This window comes from Cervus canadensis, chromosome 1 (genome assembly GCF_019320065.1).
Source record: "Cervus canadensis isolate Bull #8, Minnesota chromosome 1, ASM1932006v1, whole genome shotgun sequence".
Classification (NCBI taxonomy): domain Eukaryota; kingdom Metazoa; phylum Chordata; class Mammalia; order Artiodactyla; family Cervidae; genus Cervus; species Cervus canadensis.
In genome coordinates, this window is record NC_057386.1 from 111,856,459 (window position 1) to 111,883,171 (window position 26,713).

General features: G+C 44.7%; 1 protein-coding gene across 2 annotated transcripts in view; it reads right to left on the bottom strand.

Moving 5' to 3' along the window:
- KREMEN1 (kringle containing transmembrane protein 1) overlaps positions 1–26,713 on the bottom strand; it is a 54,243-nt gene that overhangs the window by 20,794 nt on the left and 6,736 nt on the right. The window contains exons 1-3 of one of the 2 annotated variants that reach the window (XM_043437521.1): positions 15,766–15,791; positions 15,402–15,461; positions 11,460–11,551 (exon numbers count right to left, since the gene is read on the bottom strand). In XM_043437521.1, coding sequence (XP_043293456.1) covers positions 11,460–11,551; positions 15,402–15,461; positions 15,766–15,776 — 163 coding nt within the window. In that variant the 5' untranslated portion in view covers positions 15,777–15,791. Of the gene's footprint in view, positions 1–11,459; positions 11,552–15,298; positions 15,462–15,765; positions 15,792–26,713 lie in introns of those variants that run through there. The other variant, XM_043437513.1, reaches the window with a different exon arrangement.

The window sequence follows — 26,713 nt, forward strand, 5'->3', positions numbered from 1 at the left end:
GGGTTCTTGTGAAAATCAAAATTAGATAATGTAAATAAAGTAAACACCACAAGGCCTGGCAATATAGTATGTGCTGAATAAATGCTGTTTGTTATCATTACATACAAAAAGGCTTTCATCATTTCCCACACAAACCAGAATAACCTGCTGGGTTGATAGAAGAGTAAAACAGCACTGAATTAAAAGATAAGATCAAAGGCAGTTATCTTGGAAAACTGGATTTGATTCCAGATATTAAAATGTTAACCTCTGCATCTGGGTAGATCCAGTACACTGCCATGCAAGCCTTTCCCACGAAACCCAGAGCCGTTTCAGGAAGGCAGACAGGAGATGGGTTTCCTAGGTGACCGAGAAGAAGCCACAGTTCAGCCAGGCTAAGGGCCCTGAATGGGGATACATGAGAGGCTGTTCTCCCTGGAGAGCAGAGGTCAGCTCCAGAGTGGGGAGTGCTCACTCCACGGCTCGTTCCTTGGCGTCCCTCTCCTGATAAGGCCAGTCTGGGAGCTAAATGAAAGTGACTCCCTAAGATCAGGGGCTAACTCTGCAGACACGTTAGTCCCTCGGCGCTCTGTGCACCGCAAGGCCAGCCTCTGAGGGCTGTCGCTGCCGCTGACTCTAACTGGAAAGTGTGGCTCCAAGTCTCGCCAGAGAAGACACGTCATTGTCGTCTTCAAAAGCATGACTGGTCAGCTGAGTGGATTTCCAGACCGTGTCCCACCCTGAGTTCTTCCCAGAAGCGGGGAGGGAAAGTCAATTTGTAAAAGGATATTTGTTCTCAAGTTCCTTTTTTACTTTCAAGACCACTTTAAAGTCCTGTGGCTTGGTCATGCATTTTTTTTCTCTTACCAAAGAGGCTTCCACATTTTCAACTTTTAAAAATCATCTATAAATATAAATGGACCCCTTGTTTACCACACTTGGTGCTTTAAAATGTGACAGTTAATTACCAACAACCTTTTCAGAGGTTCAGGGTTCTTGACAGAGGCAAAAGTTTTAGAGGTAGCTGAGGGAAGATGGTTCTCTCTTCAGATTAACCCAGGAACGACTGTCTTCTCACTGCCACAAGCAACTATTGGGAACCAACCACGCAGACTTGCTAAACAGTCTTTACAACTGGATATAACTATGGTCCCACTGTGATGGTGCAGCTCACACCTCCACAGGGCCTCCATGGCCAACAGCCCTTCTCTGAGAACCACTGTCTCGGAGGACCTGCTGTAGGCTGGGGGCAGGCCTATCAGCCCCATCCTTGGCCACTGCTGACCCCCACTGGGGTCACCAGACTCCCTCTCCCAGGAAGTTGGAACTAGGATTCTAGGCAGTGAACTGCAGCTACAGGACTTGTGGGGTTCAGTCAAGCCTGGATTAAGGCAACAAGCCACATTTGGGCCACATGACTGGAAAAGTGAACTGATTCTACTGGTCCACAAAGAGGAAGAAGAATGGACGCCATACTGAGAGAGAGGGAGACTGTGCAGCCCCACAGACAGATGGTAAGTGTGGGCACCTCCTTCCCAGGTTCTGGGACACAGGGATTGGATTCTGTGATATTCTCCCAGTGCCCTTCCAATAAATCTCCTGTGCTTAAGTTAGCTTGAGTAAGTTCTATTCCTTGCACACAATTCCTGACAAAGAAGAAAGTCTGCCCTTTATTGTAAAAGTTCAATCTGAATAAAAATCTTCAGCTGGTAATTTGTGTAGGAAGTCCTGATCTATCATTGTGTTGTCTACTGCCAAATCCAAGATCTGTTTAAGAAACCGGAAGCAAAGTTTCTCTCTTGCATTTAGAAAACTCTACCCTGGCTCTGGGAACACCTTTTACATTTTCTTACAAATAAAATCTGACTCTTCGGAAACTATGCAGCGACTGCTTGTCTTACTTTTTTATACTAAAAAATAAAGATTTTTATTAAGCACTGTAAGTTGCATTCAATAGCCTTCAGATACACCACACCACAACCCATCTATAATCAATCAAACCCAACGGCAGTTCATTCTTACACAATCCATGAGTTAGGGCGAATCTTCCTTCAACTTACAGTCAGGTTCTACTCAGGTCTTGTGGGCAGGGACTGGGAAATTACATCTCATTTCTGATCACTAATGTGTGATGAAGCGCATCGGGAGAATTTTATGTAAACAAATAAATGATTCTGTTTTCAATGTACACTGGAAGTATTAACAAAACACCAAAACTAGTATATTTATGCTGGCTTCTACTAACTCCTCGATGGGAAAGAACAGGCAGTGAGTTTCCCGCTACAGAAGGTCATAATGTCATTCACTACCTTCTGCCTCCACACTGGTGCCTCAGGAGCTGAATTCTCTCTTTTGGAGGAGAGGGGAATAAGGAATTAAGTACACATGAAATGATGCCATTGACAGCCCTTCTATCAGATGACCAGTCATTTCAAAGACTTCCCTCAGAGCATCAACAGGTTAGGTGTGGATTATTCCATACTCTCAGCCCACGACCATGAGCACCCTCTATCCCTACAACTTCCATTAAAAACCTGCCAGCTGCCAGCTTGATCCAAGTCCTTCCATAACATGGCCCCACTCTAACTCTGCAAAATTTTTTTTTTTTTGGCCATGCTGTGCAACATGCAGGATCTCAGTTCTCTGACCAGGGATCCAAACCAAGCCCCAAGCAAGTGAAAGCGTGGAGTCATAACCACTGGGCCTCAAGGGAAGTCCCTCTGCAACTTTATTTCTAAATATGAGTTCTCATTTTCAGTCACTCTGATTCTTCTACTCATGTCTCTGAGTCTCATAACGACACACCCAAATAGGTTAGTAAATAAGGCCTTGTCTTCCCCTATGAAATTTTACCTTTGGGGAAGGCAGGAAAAGTTCCTAAGGATCCTGACCCCCATTCGACCCTGATGTATCACAGAGACAGTTCTCCTCTGGCAGGAGTTCCTTCTTTGAAAGTTAATTTTGGGGGATAGAATGTTGTAGACCTTCTCCAAAGGAGGCTCTAATCATTTCCTCCCTCCCCATACATGTGTGCGACTCCCCACTTTCAACGTGGAACCAATTTCCTCTCCTCTTGAATCAGTACTGACCTTGTGACTTGCTTTGATTAATAGAATATGGTGGACTTCTGAGTTCACCCCCTAAGAGGACTGGCAGCTTCTCTTGGAAACTGGCCACCCTATAAGAGGTCTAAGTATGCCGCTGGAAAGAGAGGCTGCCCAGGTAGGGGCTGAGGCCATCCTGGACATCCCGTGGGTATCCCAGCCCCAGCAGAGGCCCAATGGATGCAGACACCTGACTGAACCCAGATGAGAGCAGGAGGAAAGGAACACAGCCGAGCTGAAACTCGGCCAACCCACAGAGTGAGGAGGTACAACAAGCTGTTGTTGTTTTAAGCCACCAGGGCTTTGGGGTGGCCTGTGATGCAGTAACAGACAATCAAAACACCTTACTCGACAGAAGGTCAGTCCGAGTTCAGGAGCAACAGTACGGTACTGCTGTGTCTCTGGGAAGAAGAGCTCAGTCTGTTGACTCAAACTTTTTTTCTGGACACCACAAACATCCCAGGCATCCTCTATTCGTCCTGCTGTTTCATGCCGTATGTATCTCACTTGTCATCAAGTTCTGACTCCTTCCTAAATGCATCTTGGATGAAACTTTCCTGCATGATCTCGCTGCCACCACCACAGCCCAGGCCCTCATCCCTCCATTTAGAAATCTACGCCTATCCTCCCCTCCCCAAACATCCCTCCTCCACCCACCCTGTAACGACACTGGGCCCATCTTCCTGAATGAGGAGGGCTCTCCCTGTATGTGAGCCCCAATCTAATCAGCCCTGGCTTTCAAGGTTCCCACCCAGTTCCTCTCTGTCCACTCATTTCCTTGGGCAGCGTAACTACCACCAACACGCACAGCAGTCCCATGTCTTTCCTCCGCATCTCTGTCTGGCTGTTTGTTCCCTGACCTGCGGGGCCCTGACCCCTCCAGCCCCTCTGGCCTTTCTCGCTAATGATGCCTCCAGCTCCCCAACCCTCACTGAGCCCTCTCAACTTCAAAAACTCACAGCTCTCTACCACATAACTCAATCTTATTTATATAATTGGTGGCTGGTCTCCAATTTTCTCCTGTGTTTATAGCTCAGATTCCTAATTACATCATAAGATTGAGGGTGGGACTATTCCTTATGTTCATGTGTATTTTTTACTGGTGCTGGTATGAAGATTGTCAGTAAAACTGTCCTTACTGATCTGAATGATTTTCCCTTTTTAAGCTATTAATATGCTTTAGAACATTTTGGAAATGCAACGTATATTAACTGTCGCTGAGGAAAATGTCCACTTGGCTCAGAAAGTCTGAATTTTTAAATAAGAAATTAAATAATATCCACTGCCAAAAACAATGAGTAATCGAGATATGCCTGTCCTGAAACCATAAAGCTGCACTGTCAGAGGAATTCGGGGCCCCGGGTGTTCCCTGAGCACAGGGCCACACAGGCCCCAGGGGAACAGCCTCTGGACAAGCAGCTGAGGCACACTCCAGGGCCCTGAGGCCAGTCAGATAGCACAGGACCAGACAGCAATAAAACGAAGGTCAGGAAGAACCTGTTTAGGAACAGGATATCAGGAACATGCCAGTGGTAGTCCACGCCGTGGAGGTAGCACAGGCCACCACAGTCCCTGCCCGTACTTTTCTGCCTACCCTCTGCTAGGTCCCTGGACTCGGAGACATGTGTATTTTACTTATTTAATTTTCAAAATGACCCTGGAAGGTAGAGATGAGGAGACCAAGGCTAGGAGAGGAGAGTCATTTTGCCGTGAGCTATAAGCAAGTGATGATTCCAACCTAAGGTGGAGGACTTTGGAGGCCGAGTTCTTTCCACTGGATTGTGTTGTCTCTTCCTGGGAGAGATATGACAGTCACATCAGCAAGAATATTTGGTGAGCATCTATTTACAGCCTGCTTCCAGTCCCATCACTTGATGGCAAATAGATGGGGAAACAATGGAAACAGTGACAGACTTTATTTTGGGGGGCTCCAAAATCACTGTAGATGGTGACTGCAGCCATGAAATTAAAAGACACATGCTCCTTGGAAGAAAAGCTATGACCAATCTAGACAGCATATTAAAAAGCAGAGACATTACTTTGCCAACAAAGGTCTGCCTAGTCAAACCTATGGTTTTTCCAGTAATCATGTATGGATGTGAGAGTTGGACTAAAAGAAAGCTGAGCACCGGAGAACTGATGCTTTTGAACTGTGGTGTTACAGAAGACTCTTGAGAGTCCCTTAGACTGCAAAGAGATCAAATCAGTCAATCTTAAAGGAAATCGGTCCTGAATATTCATTGGAAGGACTGATACTTTGACCACCTGATGCGAAGAACTGACTCACTGGAAAAGACCCTGATGCTAGGAAAGATTGAAGGCAGGAGGAAAAGGCAACGACAGAGGATGAGATGGTTGGATGGCATCACCAACTTGATGGACATGAGTTTGAGTAAGCTCCAGGGATTGGTGTTATACAGGGAAGCCTGGTGTGCTGCAGTCCGTGGGGTCACAAAGAGTTGGACACAACTGAGCAGTTGACCTAAACTGTTACAGCCTACACTGTGTGAGGGGCTGTGGGAGACTGTTAAAACACACTGCTTGAGGGGGGAAAGCCCCCATAAACTCTATCAGCACTCTCCGTAAACAGACATACAGTCCAAGTTAAATGAGAGAGCCCACTGAGAAAATATAGGTTTCAGAGAAACCTCGGGTCCCCACCACCTTAAGGTCTGTCCTTCACAGGGATTCCAGAACCTGTGTCAGTATTTGAGCAGTTTAGTCCAGTTGGGAAAACAAACATAGAAAATAAATCATCAAAACAGGATTCTGACTGCTAATTCTGGTAATCGAAAAACGTTCATTTAGATAAAAAGGTTATGTAATTGTAGTTTCAAAGAGAGAAAAGGCGGAAAATGGGACTGCACAAAGTGCAGTGTTAATGTTCATTTCAGTGTCAATATTGCTTTGGCTATGGGCTAGAGTTTGAGGTTTCAGCATTTAGCTGTAAAAGCGTTAGTGACGTGCAGAGATGCGTCTTTTTCAAGGTGAAGTTCAGAGCAATGGGAACACAGCGTTGGGAGAGACCCTGAGGCTGGGACAAGGCCACTGATGTGTGGGTTCATGCCAAGGGTCCACCTGTGAGGAGCCCCTTCCCAGCTGAGAACAGCTGGGCCGGGAACACCCATGGAGACGGGCCCAACAGCGTCCAGAGCAGTTCTGCCTGCAGTGAGTGCTTCCTGGATACCATCACAGCCTGTTTACTCCTGGGGCTTGGGATTTCCCAAACTCAGAGGAGAAAAGAGAATGGCTTGGAGCTAACAGCTTGAACTGCAGACCCTCTGTCGCCGCTGAGTTAATCCTTTGGTTTCCCCAATGTCGAAAAGGCAATCCTAATAATTCAGCATACTATCAGAATTTCAAACTCAAATTCCCAAACAATCCCCAAAGAAAAATTCTCAAGAATGACCTCAACTATAGCCTGGTTCCATCCCAAGCCCCCCACTTTTAAGGAAATAAAGGAAATGGGGCTGTTCACAAGTCCTGGGAGGGAAAGGGCACTGGTTGGTCTTGCCATGAGAAGTCCTAGACTCAAATCCTATTTGGCTCAGAGGGTAATCCTCATCAAATCACTTAACCACTCCAGCTTCATTTTCTCATCTGACCAAGGAGGGCAGGAGGGAGGGAACATACCACCTGCTTCGCAGAATTGTTGAAAAGGTTAATAAGGTAATGTGAATATAAGTGCTTTACATATATGAGGTACTCAATAATAACTGAAAAAAGCTAAAACATAAAAAAATTAGTGCTGACATTAAAATGCACAAAGTGCTGACAGAAGCAAAACACGTTCTGTAGTTGAGAGCCTGCCTTGACCATCATTGCCAAAGTGCCCTTGGCTTTTTACTCAGAAGTCTCAAGTTTAAAAACTCTAGTGCTCACTTCGGTAGCACATACACTGAAATTGAACTTTAAAAACTCTTATTAGGGATCACAATTAGAAGCTTTCAAACCCTGCTCTTTTGGGTTGTATTTCTGTAAGGAAAAACAAATCTGTTTGAACAAAGTCAGGGTGTCATTTAATTAAAAGGAACCTAAGCCAGTGAGGTCACCGACCAAAGGTCCCAAGTGGCAGAGGTGCTGTTGCTGGCGTCCTCCTAGGGCAAGTCTGGGAGAATGATGCCACCAGGAGAGAACTTCTCCCGGATTAGGAGGGAGGAACAATGCCCCGAATCCCCGACACAGAGGCTGAGGAAGCAATGGAGAAGGGCTTCCTTCTGACTCTGGCACTCCCCCAGGCCTCATCACTGTCTTTCTGGGTCAGGTTTTGTACCCAGACCATGATCTGGCCCCATCTAATTTTCTGCAGACCTTATTTCCTGACCTTTTTTCTTAAAACCGATGTCTTAGCAACACTGATGTGCATGAGAATTCCCGTGTGTGTGTGCGCACGCATGCAAACTTTTCCTTCCGCCCAACCCTAACCTGGCTGCTTAAAGTGTGGTCCTCCAGTGCCAGCATCCCAGGGGCCTGAAACACAGAATCCCAGGTCTGTCCCAGAGCTACTGAATGAGAACCTGCATGTTGATAAGCTCCCTGGTGACGGTAGGTACCGTAAAGTAGGAGAAGGCCCTACTTCTTCCAGAAGCCCTCTGGCAAAGCAGCCCTGCCACTCGCCTGTGCAGAGCGGACCCCCCCTCTTCAGCGCTCCGGTCCTTCTGTTCATCTCACGTATGCAGAGCATCTCGCATATGCTCATCTGTTTACGTGCTGCCTTCAGTTCTAAACTAGGGGTTCCCCACGGGCTGCAGACCATGCCACCCCTGTGTCCCCTACTGTGTACAAGGCCTGGTATATGGTTAGAGCTTAAATAATGTTGTTTGCCACAGCTAATCACTTCTAAGGTCCTTGTGATGTTAAACTTTAATAACTAATTTTAAATAACTTAAATAACTAACAGTATTAAGCTTATTAAAAGTTTAATAACTAACCCAAATGCCTGTGAACTATATTTAAAAAGTACAGTTTAGGTGAGTCATGTTACACACTTGAATCTGGATACTTTGAATGTGTTTACACATTCAGTTTAAAATTTTTTAAATATTACAAACTTTTTCAGTATTACAAAAACTATATTTTGCAATTGAAACTTTCAAGCATACACAAAAAGTAGGAAAGAATATGAACCCTTACCCAGCATCAACAAATAGCCACTTTAGAAAAAACATTCTTATTTCTTCTGTTTCCCCCACCCCCTGTCCCACCCACTCACTCTTTAGGAGAATATATCTTCTTAAAACAAATCTTAAAACAAAAACTTAAAACAAATCTCAGATATAACGTAACTTCAGTGTGTATCTGTAATATAAAAGGGCTCTCCCTATAAGCATGCCATTACTCTACCTATTAAAGTTAACAGTGATTCCTTAATATAATCTAACATTGTCAGGATTCAAATTTCCCTAAATCGAAGGGGAATTTTAATAGTTGAGTGTGTAAAAATCAGGTAAAAATTTTATTGCAAACCAAAAATAGCTCTTGGAGCCGACATGATAAATTTCTCATGCCTGTGGCCTCAGGCTCTAATCAGGGATGTGAAGAAAATCATATTTGTCTTTAAATACCATTTGTAGGTTCTGCTTTCTCTCAACTAGACTACTCAGCTTCAAAAACTGTACAAAACTTTCATAAAGAATTTGTAGGTAAAAGAGAACAAAGCAAAAGCCATGCAGGGTATTATAGTGCCTGTCCCTCAAAAGCAATGAAATAAACAGGAATAGGACTGGTGAGGCTGACTATTTAACAAGAGACAGACACGCAAAGGCTGGACATTAAGCCAAATGATTTCCTGTTCAGTAGTCAACAGGACTTAAGAGATTCAGGAGGCAGGACAAATAGCGATGGTAAACTTGATGTTGGGATTTCCTTTTAAAAATCTGTATTTCTACTCTCTGTGATAAGAATGGGGTTTCTGAGAAACATATTGGCAGAAGCAGTTTGAAGAGCAAATCCAATTTCCTGGGGGTTGTTCTCCTTTTAACAGTAAGTTCTGATCCCCGCTCCATAGGTCAAGAGCGTAGTTCAGATCTCTCTTTGCTCCCTTTTGAATCAGACTTGGTCTCTGCCTGCCTACTCGTTTTAGCTCTTTGCGTAACAGAGATTCCGGTCTCCACACAATGGCCCACCATTCAACCACACTCGGCTTTGTCCCTAAACATTCATTCCCCCTGGCTCCTGCTGGGTCTGTTATATTCAGATATGAACTTTCCAGGAATCTGATCATGTCACACAGGCCTTTTCCTGTATGACAAGTTCAATGCTGATCATGAATAGCGGGCTTCACACAGAGGGTTGGTATTATTCATGAAAATTATGACTCCACATCCAGAAATAGGGCAAAACTGGCCTAAAATAGGCAGGCTGGATCTCAGTTGAGTCCATCAGGCAATTACCAAGGTCTCCTGCTGCAAACAGCTTAGGAGGTTTTCTCAACTCTGTTAATCTGACACATTAAAAGCACAATGTCCTCGCAGACTCAGGTCTGAAGCCCGGCTCGGGGGGGACCCTGGCGCCCACAGGGTGAACAGAAGGGTTTTCCAAAGGACCAAAGCCACATGCTGCTCCCTCCTCCCACCACCCTAAACCAAGGGCTCCCAGTTCTCATTCCCAACCTCTGTGTGTCTTCCCACCTTGACCATTTCAAGGCCAGCTTTAGAAGCTCTGAGAGGGTTACAAAAGCGCCTTTAAGAAAAATGATATTTAGTCTTTCTTTTTTGGAACAGTGAGACACATCTGACAAATATTACAAATTAGAGGGGACCTAGGTGGTTTGTACTGTTTTGCTGGAATTCTCTACTCTGGAACTCAGTCTCAGTGACCACGTGAGTCTGCTCCCATTGGCCCAAATTATATTTTATAAATGAGAGTTGAGGATTATCTTTCCAAATAAAAGCACTCAGACTGAAACCCCCTCTTTGCTGTTTCTGAGAGAATGACATAGGCTGGTACTAAAAGACCATCATTGTGTAGAACAAATGGACCGAGGAAAATCTGCTTTCCTCTCCCCCTGCCCCTTCCTTCTTCACATAACTAGAGCCAAAAGAGATGTTTTTCATTTTAAAAATTTGATTAAGCATCCTGGGCAAAAGCCCATTCTTCTGGTCTTTACAGTTTTCTCAATTTGGGGGAGCTGAATCAAGGTATACCAGGCTGGAAGGACAGGGACGTGAGGGCCTAACTGCTGGGCAGTAGTGAGACGTGCGAAAGTTTAGCTCACGAAAAGTGAGCACTGGTCCCCCTGCAGCAGCAGAATTCAGACTGCTGAGGTGGGCATGGGGAGAGAGTCTTGGGTCCCACTTGGACCTCCATATCCCTTCCTGACCTGAGGAGTGGGAGAGAAGGCAGGGCAAAGGTAGATTTAAATCATGAGGGAAAAAAATCCGGGTAGGATTATTATGAAAGAGCAGTCCTTTCCTTCAACTCTAAGAACTGAGAAACTCTATTCCTCTGGCATATTTAAAAAGATATTATAAACACCGATTAATAAATGCCTTACGGTTACCATGTTTAGTTTTGATTTTTGTATGTTAAATCTTCCCACAACATTTTCAACCTTATTTTCAAGTATCATTCTAAGATCCCCTGACATATCACATATGCCCTGAGGGTCAAGATACCTTTCTGCCTTTACATATTATAAACACTGAACAGGGAATGAAGGAATGAACAGATTAGAAGACAGATCTTGTACTAAAAGGCTGAAGAAAGTGGGTTTTCCAGTAGTAGAGAGTGACAAATTATGAGCTATCATAATATAATAGAACATCTTTATGCTAATGTGAGGAAAGGAGCTATCTATCACATTGGTTTTGAAGGTATCTAATTAGACATTTACTGAACACCAGCTTTCAGGGGACACAGCACATCAAATCTAAACAGTAAGTAGGGTCACAACTTAGTTTTACTGTCAATAAAAGACTCTTCGTTCATTCTTTAAAAAAAAAAAAAAATGGCCACACCCCATGGGATCTTCATTTCCCAATTAGGGATTGAACTCAGGCCCCAGCAGTGAGAGTGCTGAGTCCTAACCACTGTACTGCCAGGGAATTCCCTCATTTTTGAAAATTAATTCCCCAAAGTGCAAGGTACTGTTTCTTTTTCTGGACTGCTACCAAGCTGGTGCCATCTCTACCCATGAAAGAATCAGTGTGAGGAAAGCCAGTGGAAGGTGAAGTTCTAGGCTTATCCATGGAGGGAAGGGGTTCCTGAGAGAACCCGAGGGTCTCCTTCCCAAAAAGCCTCCATGAGAGAAGCGAACATCTTCAGCCCAGGGGGCTTCTCCTCCCCCCTGCCTGCACTGCCCCCCGCCCCCGCCGGGGCACTGGCCTCCACTCCAAAAGCCCAGTGCTTGGGGCCCAGGGGGTGTCACGGCCTTACTCTGGCAGGTGGGGATCTCGCAGTACTTCCAGTAGACGCCGTCCTCGTGCTCCGCCACGTAGCACCAGGGGCTCACGTCACCGTCTGGGTTTCTGGGGAGGGAAAAGGACACACCCGGTAACACTCCCTTTGTTTTAAGTCAACTGGCTCATTGCTTTTCAGTTTTACCAACCCCTACGCCCCACCAAAACCAAACCAAACAGACAAAAAATCTTCAGCTTCTGTGTTGTTTCTAATAATTCATGTGCATCTTAATGCCACCTCTCATGAAGAAGAAAAAAGTGGTGATGCTACAAGAACAATGCGATGCACTGCCGCGGAAACTCCGGAGCCTGAGGGTGGGGGTGGGGAGTAAGCAAAGGTGAAGGGTGTTTACAGGTCACTGCAGTGTGACCGGGACAACTGACCACTGAACAGATGATGCCAAACAGCCCTGGCACCTTAACTGTGAACACGGGATCCCATGACTGGGAGAGCTAGGTGCGCACAGAACTGTGGATAAGCACACAAACAGAGCAAATGGTCAGGATGGAGACTTAGTGGTTCAGAGTCAAAGGTCCTGAAGATACGCAAAACCCCCTTGACTTCACAATTTCTCTTTCAATGCTGTATTCTAGGGAAATCTTTACTTACAAAGACGTTCTCCACAGCATTTTCACAATGCAAAAAAGTTAGAAACAACAATTAAAATTTGGTTAAATAAATATGTCCATATAAGGGAAAGCTAGACAGCTGGTAAGAATGTGGTATAGAGAAACATTTATTAATATGGAAAGATATTCACAACGTCTTGTTAGGTTTTTTTTTTTTTTAAAGGCAGTTCTAAAACACGATGTATGACAACAATCCCATTTTTGAAAAGACATATTTAGGGACGGATACACACCAGATCCTTGAAAGTATTCATCTCTAGATGATGGGACTGTAGGTATTAATAATTCTAATGTTTTTCCTTTCTGATTCTCTTTATTTTCTCATGTCTTCTAGAGTGAACACTGTGATTTTTAAACAATAAAATAAAACTCACATGCTCTAGACTCCACTGAAAAGTTTTCAACAGGATCAGGCCAGTCAACTCATGTGCGATAGAAATGGGTCCTATTTTCACATCAAAATACTAACTTCTCGGAAACTTCTAAAGAAAACTACACCAAAGAGTCTCAGTCAGAACATAGAGTCCTGTTATCCAGGTACCAACTTCTGACATGGCAGTAATAATCACAAAAGACTTATTTCACATTTCTAAACAAGTGGCTTGGAATAAATGCCTTTAAGGTCTTTTCAACTCTGAAATGCCGCAATAATGGGCAGTGCAGCTGAAACACAGCAAAAGATGGCAGGGGTTACTGGACACACAGAAAAGCCTTGCCTCTCTCCGTTGCTTTTCAAGCTCCCTTTATTTGGACTCAGAAGGCTGGAAACCTGACACTCCGGTTAGGCCGGAAATGGGCATAAAGACCCTGCGGCCTAAGCTTTTGGAGCAGCCCCTATCAAGGCCTGGGAGGGATCAGCCTATTGTGTGGCCCAGAAGATAAGCCACCCTGAAGCACAAAGGGTCCTTTTATTCTTTGTGCCCAAAGGCAGGTGCCAGCACCAACCCTGCTGTCCTGGCCTCTCTGTCCTCCCACCCCCAACCGAGATACGCAGAGCCCAGAGAAGCCCATTCCCATCACTCGCCATCTCTCAGACGTCGCGACTGGGATGGCATTGGAAACCTCACGTAAGACAAACATGGTGTCAGGTGTCAGCTGAGAAATCAAAGTTGGAGAACTTGTACAAAGCCCTTCTTTAGACAGTATTTCACTGTCATTTTCCTCCCTCTATTCAGGGTTTGGCTTTGATGTAGGATTTGATAAAGGCTTTCGAAAACAACTGTTTGTTATCAAAGTCAAAACCATTCTGAAAAGCATCAGAATAGGTTAAGAAAGAACAAGTAAATTCATTTTTGACTCCGCTTCCGTGCTGAAACAGGGGCTCTCTGATGTGATGTAATTGACAATTTCAGTGTCCCTTTTTTGAAGGATAAACTGTTAGGTCAGGTCTGGTACATTTCACCAAATCAAAGGAGAGGCCTGCAGCCAGCCGAGGCTCAGGAGGGAGGTGGTGCTCTTGGCGCTAGTGTTTTCTTAATGGATATTTACTGGTGCATGTGTGGGAGCCTAGTGGTGGAGCTGGGTGCTAATCTATAAGAAAAAAAATTTTTTTCATGTAAATTAAACCTCATGGGAAATTTAAAATCAGATTTAAAAACAGGAGCATGTCTGAGAAGACTTGCTTGATAGAAGGCAGCAGAAAAATAGAATAAACCAACAGCCTAATACCAAGAGATAGTTTAGAACAAGAAGATAAAACAAAAAACAAACACTGGTTTCTCTTCCTAGTACTCTTCTTAACCCAAGCCAACTATTCCCAATAGAAAAACTAGGGGAAGGAAATAAGCCAGAAGTGGAGTGGGGTTCATTTCTTTTAAATACGAAAGAAAAAAGTAATGGTCATGTACACCTTTGAAAATAAAATGTAAAAGGATTATTTAATGAGCATGTGTAACATTAACGCTAAAATGCAAAAGATAGCAAAATGTGAAGTAGTATATAAACAGTTACCTCTGGGAAGAAGGCCTTGTTGGAGAGGATTTAGAAGGGAAGAGGTAAAATGGGGACTTTAAATTTAAACTATATATATATATATATATATATATATGGTGTTTGAGAAATTTTTTTAATAAACTTTTAATACTTCTATAACAAACAAAAAATAAAATGTAACATATAAAAAACAGCAATCAAATAGCAAACTAAAAAACAGTGCACTAGCGGCTATGAGGAATGGCCAGTGGTGTCCATTAGAACCGAGGTAAAGCAAAGAGATGAAGACAACGCGGACTATAGGCCTGAAGACTTCAAGATAAGCCCAAGGGTCCTAGATGTGGGCAAAGGTGCCTGGGGAGGCAGCAGGCAAACACTGGGGCCTGTGCAGTGTAGGTATAAATATGCTGTCTCAGCTGGGTCAACAGTGCCATGGTTGAGATCCCAACATTCTGCTAGAACTGGGGGCACAGTCTGTGGTTCAAAGAGTAGCTCACTGATTGTTTTTCCCTGCCGCAGTGGCTCAAGAGGCTGCCTCTGTACCTGTCCTAATAATAATTAAATTCAGCACATGGCTGAACCTTGAGTCATGTAACCAGGACCCTGGGTATAAATACCTATGACATGGCTATAACCAAAGGTGCTCTGGTCCCTACTGACCAGCGATTCTCAACCTGATTTAGATCACTGACAACTTTGAGAATCTGATCAAAGCCATAGATCATCTCCCCCAACAATCACAAGTACACACTTGAAGCACCATGGAGTTTAGCCCCTATGAGGTTCAGACAGCAGGTAAAAGAGCAAAGAAACACCTGAGTATACTGAAAGGAAAGAAGCAGCACAAATCTGCTGGCTACAGCTGCTCCCAGAGCAAGGCAGTCCTGGGCTGGCAGGAGGTGGGACAACATAGGACATCTTCTTTTGCTCAGAAGCAGAGGGAGGTTCGGGCCACAGACAGTGCTCTGCTTGCCCATGACATCCATGGCAGCTTAAGAAGCTGAGTCTTCTGGTGGCAGCGCCAACAAAGGAAACCCTCCCGAAGAGACACGGAAGTGATCAGACAGGAAAGCAGAGCTCTGAAAACCAGCATCGAAGAGCCCCAAGTTGAAAAGAGATTTTGTGTTTTTATGTGTGTTCAGGAGAAACATTTCTAAAATTAGTAACAAGAAAGGCCTTCTGAGTTGGCCAAAGGGAAGACAAAGCTTTGCCTAGTTGTGAGCAAGGTGGGAAGAGGCCGGAGGAGGGTCTTACCTGCAGTAGTTATGCTCGCCCACGCCCCCCTCCCCGTTGGGGTACTTCAGAGTGTTGTAAGGATGCTGGAAAGTCTCGTTCCAGAACAGACATGGCTTCCCACCTTGCAGTGCCGTCCAGTTCTGCGTTCCCCTGTAATCTGCACCATTGGCTGTGAAACATTCTAGGAGAAAGAAAAGACAGAGCAAACTAAGTTTCTGGCAACATCTATAGCTTCCTCCTTCTGTGCTTGATGTCTTGTTTTGTTTGGATGGAGCTGGAAATGGGTAGCGTCTTGCTGGATCCGAGACACAGTGGGTTGAACATGGGTAGGGCTGGGTACCCTCCAAAGGCCAGGCCCCTCTTGGTGCTGCTTGTCTGTAGACACAAGGACATTTCCCCCGAAACTATACAGATCCCAGCTAGGATATAAACAGGGAGCTGAAATGTACTGAAGCCCATGAAGTGAACTGGGAAAGCTCCCAAACCTGGGAGCCATCCTTGAGGAACTCTGGGTGCTCAGAGGGAGTCACTGCGCCGCCAGCGTCTCTGCGTGGTAACTGGAACCAGGGCACCAGCTCTAACTGAGCTCTCCTCTATGGTCTGAAAGGCTGCACTGACACTTGGATTTAATAAGACCATTGGATACAGCAACGCTTTGGAATCCCAATCACACGGGTCTGGGAATGACTCACATTCCCTGGTAATGAAGAACAGTCCTCCCCACGCTGCTTGAGACGGAGGTGCCACAAAACAGACAGTCAACAGGAGGGAGTGGGCGCTGAGCTGGCATTTTCTTTCACCTCCTTCTGAAATTCCTTCCTACAGGACACGTTCAACATGGTCTGAGGTCCCTTTAATAAGAAGACAAATCCTTGCAGGTGCAACAATTGTGCTTCTCAAATCTGCCTTTCAGACTTCGTGGGGGGAGGGGGGCGGGGGTGGATGGGAACCTCGGCTGAGAGGATTTCCCCCCACATATTGCATGCATTACATTCGCAGAGGTTCACGAGAAAGGCACGGTACAAGAGCGATTTCCGAAAATTAGCTTAGTTGAAACTGACAGATAGAAGCACTTCAAACACTCCTTTAAGACGTATCCCTAGGAACCTGACAATCTGGGGGCGGTACACTAACATTCTTGGCTCTGTTCCTTTCCCTCCTGGCATGTGCTGACCCACGACTTCTGGCATGAAGGACTCACACCTCCGGCTCCCAGTGTGGGGCGTGCTCCTCCTCCGGCCTCAGCATGTGTGCAACAGGGCATCTATACTCTGAAATGTATCTGAAAGCTACCCTCAGATCATCTCTCTTCCTGTACCCGCTTCCTCGCCCGATCGGGGCCCTGTGTTTTGCCCAGAATGGCATGGTTTTATGGACAGCCAAAATAACTGGGAACCCCAGGCTGCATAGGACACCCTCGCACTTCACCTACACGTTGTGAGAAGGGTGACTCGTCATGTTCTGAGTCAACCGAACCCTCTACCAAGAGTGCACGAATTTAAAAAGTTCAAAGGTAACTGAAGGAGGCAGCTCAGTATAGCAGAAAATCCACTGGTCCCAGACCTGATGCCAAACAGCTGTGCAACCTTGGACAAATCACCACCATCCACATCACCGCTGACGTTTACATGGGGTTCTACTGAGTGCCAGGCTCTGCGCTAAGTGCTTTACATCAGCTCCTCACCAGCCCAGCCTGGAGGCCTCAACACTCCCATTTTACAGATGAGGCGACTGAGGCACGCAATCACACTCTATGCTGCCTCTGACAGAACCCCTTGGCATCATCCTAGCTTTCCCACGCTCTCCCTCACCCTGTTTCCTCTCATAGGCGAGTCCTGTTGACTTCTGTCAAATGAGTTCCCTGAAACTACCCTCTCCTCTCCGTCTCGGGTGCCTCCACCTTTGTCCCGTTTGCCATGGGAGGACAATATGGTCCGATTCGGATCCCACGGCATCCACTGTTGTGCTCCCAACAACCCATTCCCCACACAGGGCTCAAAACTCCCAGAGAGACGTGAGCAGTGGGAACAAAACCCAGAGCCTTCATCCCTGCCTGCGAAGCCCGTGAGACGCGGCCCCAGGCCCTCTCTTCACCGGCCGAGCTCTCCCCTGATCCTGTGCTGTGCGCCAGCCACATTCTTCTGCTTTTAACTCTATAAACACACCACGCTATTTCCTGCCCAAAAAGTCCTCCCCTAATACCTCCCATCACAGACTAAACATTATCTCCTCGGAAACCCTTCCCCACCATCTCCACTCCTGTTTTTCTGCCCTTCATTTGTTTCCTTCGTAGCACTTATCATCACTAGGAATATATATGATCTGCTGGGGAGAGAGACAGACTGTGTGTGTGCATGTGTGTGTGCGCGCGTGTGAGCTCAACACACCAGAGCCCTACCCAGTCTCAGGGTTAGAGCAGGACCTGGGAACCTATATTCCTAAAAATCTGCCCTGGTGATGATTCTAAGATCATGCCAATCTCTGCCAGTTACTAGAATCTTAATTTCCATGTGTTAATACATATTTTCCCCTATCGAAAGTGACTGAGGAGGGGCTTGGGAGCCAGAAATGCGGGCCGACCAACAGAAAGCCTTAGCAGTACACAGCAATCTGCAGGGAGTGGGTCAGTGTTCCCTGATGACTTAATCTGAAGAAGAACGCGGTGGCCATCCATACAAGGGCCAGCCCTCTGGAACGGGATGAGGTGGCATCTCAGAGATGGGATGGGTATGAGCAAGCCTGTTGGCTTTAGTCTGCTTCTCCCAGGCCCAGTCTTGTTCTTAATTACACTAGGGAAACTGAGGCAGTATTACCAGATTTGACAATTATTTTTTGAGCAGACTTGCCCAGTGCATGTCAATTGTGGGGAGGGTGGGGACAAGAAAAACAAAAGTGAACATTCTGGATTACAATTATGTGTGCATCTTGACTTCACCAGAATACCAGGGTGGGTACTAGGTAATGGGGACCCTGCCCACCCTGTTCCCTACCACTGGGAAACTGACCTGAGCCTTGGCTAGACAAGAAAGGAGAGGCTTAAACCAGTAATAAATAAATTATCACATGGCTGGTTGTAATATTTACGCATTCAGTGAAAGAGAACGAGCAAAGGCGATAAATCTAATGTCCAGGATACTATTCATTAATTCATTCAACAAATATTTATTCAACACTTACTATGTGTCTGGCACTGTTCACAGCACTGGGACCGTGTGGTGAACACTCTGCATTCACATGCTAACAGGGCTTCACGCTCATAACACACCAATCAAAGTCAACGCTAGTCAGTGCTATGTGTAACAAGAGAAAATGGAGTAAGGGGATGGAGGTGGAACAGTGGCGGTTCTCTTTTAGGAAGGACCTGGAAAGGCAATGTTTGTGCAAAGATGTGGACAAGAGGACACAAACAGTAAATGACACAAGAGCTTTCTGGGTAGAGGGCACGGCAGGCACAAACCCGGAAAACTGCATAGACTCTTCAGGAGAGTGCCAGGCCACTCCTCTGACCCAGCCAGAGTAGGGCGAGTGTGCCGGGAAGGGTGGGTGGGACATGAAGAGGAGGAGGGGCCAGGCAAGACCAGGACATGTAAGGTCTTGAAGGTCATATAAATTAGATTTTGGCTTTTGTTCTAAGAGTGAGAGGAAGTCATTGGAGGGCTTTGAGCAGAGAAGTGACGTGATCAGATTTATCCTTTAGCAGAACTGCAGCTGCCAGGCGGAAAAAGAGCTGTGGAGAGTGTGCCAAGCACGTGGCAAGGGGACCCTAGGTGGCTGCTGAAGACGATGGCTGGAAAGAAGGGTGGCCTTGGCCATGCTGGCAACTGAAGGGTGGGAAGAAATGGCTGGACTCTGGATGTATTTTGAAGGTAGAACCAAAGTATTTGCTGGGAGGCGGGGGTTTGATGAATACAGGGTCCCAGAGAAAGAGCAGTTGGCGACAACACCGAGGAGGTAGGCCTGGGCACCTGGGTGAATGGTGCTGCCATGTACTACGATGGGGCAGAGCCAAGAGGCACAGTATCTTGTGTGTGGAATCAACGCTTTGGTTTTGGACAGGAAAACTGGATGGAGATAAGAGAGTAAGCAGATGGCTAGATGAGCCCAGGGTTGAGGAAAGAAGCCAAGGCCAGATCCAGAAGTGTGGAGGTAACGGTGCCTGTGTGGAGAGAGAGGACATCTAGGCCGCGCCCTGGGGCCCAGCTGCATTTCAGGCCTGGAAGAAGGGCCCAGCCGTGACGGCTGACAGCGCGCAGCCTGGGAGGTGGGATCTTTAAGGGAGAAGGGGTTTTGAGAAGGAAGGGATCATAAGCTGTGAAAAGCACTGCTTTATTTCCTGCCTGTCCTCTCTAGCTGGAGCCCACTCCATTTATCTCTGTTGGACCTTTCCTCTCTATCAGAGAACCCCAAGTCTTTTGTTTTGGGGGACTGAAGGAAAACAGCCCTTAAGTTAGACACAAGCCTGAAGCACTCGGGATTAATTCAGCCTTTCTAAGCTGGCGATGCCTTATCTTTTTCTCCATCACCAAAATCCTTCAAAGTATGGCTTGTGGCATTTATTTTTTAAAAACTGGAGATGCACTTGTGGTCAGAGGAGGATGCTGATGGGCGCGGGCCTGCCCTGCTCCGGCTCTGACCTGCCAGCTGCACCACCGTCACAGCACATCCCTCCACATCTCAAGTTTATCTCTGAAATGAGGGCAGTCAGTGAGATCAGGAGTCCTAATCCTTTTACATACACAAAGACCTCTCGGAGAACAGGCTGAAAGACAGGGATCTGATGCCCCAGACAACCATCACACACACATCAGTTTACAGTTTCAGAAGTGCTCATGAAGCCCCTGAAGCCCTTCTATGCAGCCCTGACTGCCTGTACAAGTGATATACCTACAGAATAGACACACATGCACATGTAAACTTACAGGATTGAGTGTTTAATCTCCAGGGTTATGAAACAGTTTAAATCAAATCCTTTTCTCACTACTTTCTAGCGAGAAAAACTTCTGGCATGGAAAGAGCACGTTACTGGCTGGAGTCAGAGCTCAGCTCCGTGGTGTGCAAGCTGCAGGCAGGCAGCTGAGCTCTGAGCCTGTTTCCTCACTGGTGCAAAGGGGGATTCGATTATTAATATCTCAGGACACCTGGAAGAATCAGAGGAGCTGCAAGTAAAGTGCCTAGCACACAGTAGGTGCCCCATAAATTATCATTATGCAAATAAACAGTGTCTTATTATGTAACTAAACAGTGCAAAAAATCAAACATTATTAGAACTTTGAAAGTACTGTAACAATCACGATCGTGTAGTTTACTCTACCCCATAAAAATACATAGCTATAAAAGGCAATATGCCATGGATGGACAGGCACACCGTTCTGCTATTTACAATTCTGTTGACAGTTACCAGGCTACCACGCGGATAGAAAAAAATATGTAATGTTTGAAGAAGACGGGATATATGTACATGTATAGCTGATTCACTTTGCTGTAGAGCAGAAACTTTTCAACACTGTAAAGCAACTATACTCCAATAAAAATTAATCAAAAATTGATAAATAAAAGGAAAAAATATATATGGTTTGAACCCTATGTTGAATCCCAGCATTCAGTGGATAAACGGTAAAGTGAAAAAGGTATATGCTTTTCTTAAAATTCCAACTGTGTGATGAAACAGGTCTTTGTTTATATATGCTACTGAAATCACATAATTCAACATTTGTACTTACTATAAGTGAGGAAAATGCCAAGTTAAGAGTCTCAGGCAATTTAACCCTTGATAGGTTGTACATACACTGAATTTTTAAAGTTCATGTTTAAAACTGTAATGAGGTATTCTGTTAAGATAATTAAAACTGGACATATATGAGATAGTGGTGGGAAAGCAAAAGGCATTCTACTCCTCAATAACATTTAATAAAGTTGAAGAATAAGTTCTCAATGAAGCTCCACGTCATTCCTAACAACACTGTTTCCCTGAACCATTCCTAACCACACTATTGAGAAACAGAAATTTTTTCTCATACTGAGTCTTGAATTTTCCTAGTTTTCTGGTAGCTAATTACTAGTTAGACCTCTGTTTATGTGATGTGTGTGAGAGTCACTGTTTTAATCCATCAAAGCCAAGTTTCTGTTCCACATAGAACCATTCAACATCTCTATCAATCCTACGTTGGAAGAATCTGGCTGGTTTTAGCCTAGTTTGAAATCAACACGAATCAACAAGCATTAAATTGAATTATGGCATCTTAAAATAAGGCAGAAAATATTTTTCAACAGGAATATCTTCTGTCCTTTTAAAAGATATCTATTAAGTCTGGCAGGCAGGTAGATTATAGAAATATAAGGCTGAGGTGGAAAAAGCTCCTTTTAATACTTAGATGGCCACACAAGAGTGTCGTCAGATGTTTGCACAACACACCTGTGTGTTTTCAATACAGACTGGTGTCTGGTGGAAACTTCTGTGTAGGTCCTCAATGCCTGCGGTCCCTGACAAAATCATCTTTTGCCCTCAGACACTCAAAGGCACTTCAGGAATGCTTATTTCAGTAACATGGAACCTAGAGGTCAAGAGGTGTGTGGCCCTGGGAAGGCAGTGGTTCTCAGCTTTTCTCACCCCAATGGGGCTGAGCCTGTGAGAAGAAACTCTACATCTTTAACTCTGATGGCTCCCTAAGGGCAGGGATTCCCATGATTACAAGGAGGCAAGTGATCTAGTTCTTGATCTAGATCTAGATCCCCAGAGTGAGGGTAGTCTGTGGGGAAGGAGGAGGCCTTCTATATACATGGTGCATAGAGAATCACTGGCAGAAAGAGAAAATGACACTAGGTAAGTAGCTGACACTGCAAGGTTTAAAGAAATCACCTGGATTTGGGCCTCCACTTCTTCACTTGTGAAATGAGGGGACTGGAGCCAATGTCCCTTCACTCTAAACTCTAATCTCAGGATTCTAACAAAATAGGACAGAGATGCAAAAGTCTGAGGTAATGTGACAGGAAAGGCTTAATGATTAAGAATCTCTTCCAAGCTTACAATGCTCTAATTCTGTTTCTCTAATGGAAGGGACAGTTCTTCAGGAAAAAAAAAAAACAAAACTCACCTCCCGTGTGGGCCCTGCCTCTGGAGAGGCTCTTAAGCACTCTCTTTTGCTTAGAAGAAGCTACATCTTCAAAATATATATGTCAAAGAAAAAAATGGGAAACTTCTAGGTGAATAGAGACTTAGGTTAATAGAGTCAGATGACCTAAAAGCATCTTGTTTAGATCCTTGTTTGAACTGTAAAAAACACCCATGAGACAATCAGGAATATTTAAATACTGATTAATGGACTGGATATTTGATTATTGTTAAATTTTTTAGCTGTGACAATGGTAGTGATACTATGTTTTTGAAAAAGATTCCTATCCTTTACAGATACATAAATATTTACAGATGAGATGATATGGTATCTGAGATTTGTTACAAAATAATCCAGTTGTAGGAATCAAAGGGATACAAATGAAATAACACTGGCCTTGGTTGATAATCATGAAAGCTGGGAGATAGATACATAACGACTTCCTTACACTCTTCTATTTTTGTATATGTTCTAAATTTTCCATATTAAAAATTTTTGAAAGGACATCTTGAAAATACTAATATCTTCTTTTACAATTAATATACCTTAGTTTCTTTTTCAAGAACTATGATCAAACTCAATCAACCATAAATTCACTCATCTAAAATCAAGACAGACGTTCACCTACCATGTTCTTGGACTATGTATTCACAGTTCAAATGACCACAGGAAAAAGTAGTTCTGTACTTTTGCCCAAAGTAGAATTGCCACAAAATAATCACTGTAAATATTTAAATTATCAGTAGCTTTTCTATTAAAATATCTTTCAGATCTTCCTTTTCATTCATAGGAACAGTGTGCTTAAAAACAGCACCCTGTACCTCTCAAAGTCATTTTAACTAAAGAATGCATACTTTTGGAAGAGGACCTGAGGTCTTCTGTTTAAATCTCCAGCTTATTCATCTGTATTAACAGATGTGCTCCGTTGGTCAGTCTTTGCAACCCTGTGGACTCTAGCCCACCAGGCTCCTCTGTCCATGAAAATTTCCAGGCAAGAATACTGGAGCAGGTTGCCATTTCCCACGCCAGGGAATCTTCCCAACCCATTAACAGATAAAATACTTGATTAAAAGACTGGTCAAATAAACACTGAACCTATACTAAGCAATGGACCAGAGGTTTAAATTCAGAAGACCCATGAAAACACTTCAGAGAGGGGTCCTCATTACTTGTTATATAAAAATTTGAAAAACAGGTAACTATCAAAGCAGAGCAGGCCCTGAACTCAGGGCTGCTTGGGTTCCAATCTCCAGTCTGGGTCCCATCTGGAATATGCTCTACTCCTACCCAGGGAGGACCCACTGGACAGCATGCATGGCTGTCCCAGTGAAACACGTGTTTTTGCCAGGAAGAGTCACCATGAACATGCAGCAGTGCTTGAGGAATTGACAGTCATTCTGTAGGGTATTATAAACAAGCACGCTCAGCAAACTGAAGACCAGGAGATAGCTTTTAAGAAAGAATGAGGGGCTTCCCTGGTGGTCCAGTGGTTAACAATCTGCCTTGCAATGCAGGGAATTGGGATTTGATCTCTGGTTGGGGAAATAAGATCCCATATGCCTCGGGGCAATGTAACCCATGTGCCACAACTAAGACCTGATGCAGCCAAAAAAAAAAAAAAAAAAGAAAGAATGACCATTCACCTATCAACATATACAGAAAGATTAGGCCAAGCCTCAGTGAAAGCACGAACTCGCTCAGAAGTCACTAGCTCAGCAGAACTCTAAGGAAAACATTTTATTAATTAACCATGGACTTTTCTGCCAATGCCAGCAAGACATGTTCTATCACAGCATGGTGATGGCACCTCTCTCAGTGTAATGCCTGAGCATCAGTGGGTCTACTTAAACATGTACTTATAAATATCCTCTTCAATCTTGAAATAAAATTTCACACTAGAGTGTTCAGGTAAGGAAACGGGAAGCATAGTAAGTCTTCAAGTTCAAAGTCCACTTCTCTGATGGACAATAACTTAGTGCATCATAAGTTAACTCTAAAGGATCAGAGCATAAGACAAATGCTGGAGAACTATTTGAAAGCTCAGGGTCCAGAGGAGACAGCACTACACTCCTATGGAAACCACAGGCTCTAAAACAAGTCCCACAGTGCCTGCTGTCCCAGCTCTTCTAAGACTTGATCATCTTGAACTGTAATTGCTCCAGAAGCACCTGGCCCTGCTTCCACTAGCACGTAAGTTTCCTGAGTGGTTCACTCATCTCTGTAGTCTCAGCAACTACAGACCACACAGAACATGCCTGGCAAATGTCTGTTGAGTGAGGGAAGCAGGTGTATGGAGGGCTGGGGGGAACCCAAGATGGACATATTCAGAGAGCCCAGGTTTCCTTACCAATCTGGGCCTCCACCCTGGCTGTCTGGGCCTCCACCCTGGCTGTCAGGGCCATACTGTAAATGACCCGGGAGAAATTCCAGGAAAGTTTACGTAAATCAAAGTATTTGAAAATCAAATGCTTGCTATTTAAACCAGGGGAATCTGCTATTTAAATAGAATCCATGGTAGAATTGTTTGTAACAGGGAATGAGCAGCCCTCTTTGCAACGAATACACCTGTTTCTATTCTGAGTCTGCTTGCAACAGGAGACACCTGGCTCAAATCTACACCTCACCTAACCATCTCTTCAGCAACACATTCACACTGTCTGAAGTTCTCGATCAGACTAAAAAGGAGATAAAATAAACTGATACGATCCAGCTTCTGGACAAGTTTCATGAGTACTGCCTGTGTCCGACTTTTAATTTCAGACAGTGAGAAAGTTCCCCAATAATGGAATCCTGGAGGGCAGCCAATGCTCCATGGAAGCCAGTCTGGGCTATTCAGCTTCCCTTGGTTGACATGGGGTGGGCAAATAATACAGCAGCCCGTGAATGAGGAGCGAGCTGACTGGCAGGTAGACAGTGTTTTCTAGGGGAGTGCGTGTTCAGTTGTGTCCGACTCTTTGCGACCCCATGGACTGTAGTCCACCAGGCTCAGTATTCCAGGCAAGAACACTGGAGTGGTTTGCCATTTCCTACTCCAGGGGATCTTTCTGACCCAGGATCAAACCCGCATCTCTTTGAGTCTTCTGCACTGGCAGGCAGAATCTTTTACCACTGAGCCACCTGGGAAGCCCCAGTGTACTTTTACAGCACATCTTTAAATTAAAACCCAAAGCAACAAAGTTATCGTTTTCTATGATTTGGCACAGGGACAAGTCCCAGTCAGAGATGTGGGGCATACAGTAGATATTTGATAACATTTGTTAGTCAGTTCCAAGATAAAGATATGACTCAAGAGACAAGTTTCAGAAATCCTGGCCATGGAGACAGCTTGAGGCAGAAGGAAAGTCTCAGTGCAGCGCTGACTACAAACAAGAACAGGCATCATTGTCACGTCTAGTCACTCAGAACGAGGACAGATGGTGGCCAACAGACTGATTTGCTGGTCAAAGGTTTAAAGTTTCAGGCAATGTTTCATGGATCAAGAATTTGGTTGCCAGATTTAGCAAATGGAAGTACAGAATGCCCAGTTAAATTGGAATTTCAGATAAACAACGAACAATTTTTTAGGATAAGTATTCCCAAATATTGCATGAGACAAACACACAAAAAATTACTGTTTATCTGAAATTCAAACTTAATTGAGTGTCCTGTATTTAATCTGGCACTCTTACTCTAGAGAAAGTGGAAACATACGGTGACCCACAGACCTCCTTACTCCACTGAGATTTCTGAAGCCCTGTTCACAGAAATGCTTAAGGAGTTTAGATATGGATGAAGAATCTATCTTCTTAATAGTGAAAAAAGATGTTGATCAGAGTCGCCTACTCTGAGGCCACAGAGAAGAGAAGGGCAAAAGAATAACATGATTAGGACAGGGTCTCTCAATCTCAGCACGACTGACATTTCGGGTTGGACAATCCTGTAAAGGGGCGCTGTCCTGTGCATTCCAGGATCGTTAGCAGCATCCCTGGCCTCTACCTGCTAGATGCCAGTGCACCCCTTCCCACCACAAAAATGTCTCCAGATATTGTCAAATGTCCCTTGGGGGCACAAATCTCCTCTAGTTGAAACCACTGAATTAGAAGAAATGGTCAAATAAACAGAGTGTCATACCCATTAACCAGTGGTCACACAACAAAAGATCCTTCTCAAAGGAGAAATTTTCAGCTCCACCCGGGGGCCCCCTCAGGCCCGTAAGAAGGATGAGAGGACTAGTTATTTCTGCTAAGACAATCAGAAACCCTTCACTGGCCAGAAGCACTGGAGGAGAATCTTTGGTAAGCCAAGCCGATGAAGTTCTGCATGGCAATACACACATCACAAAGCA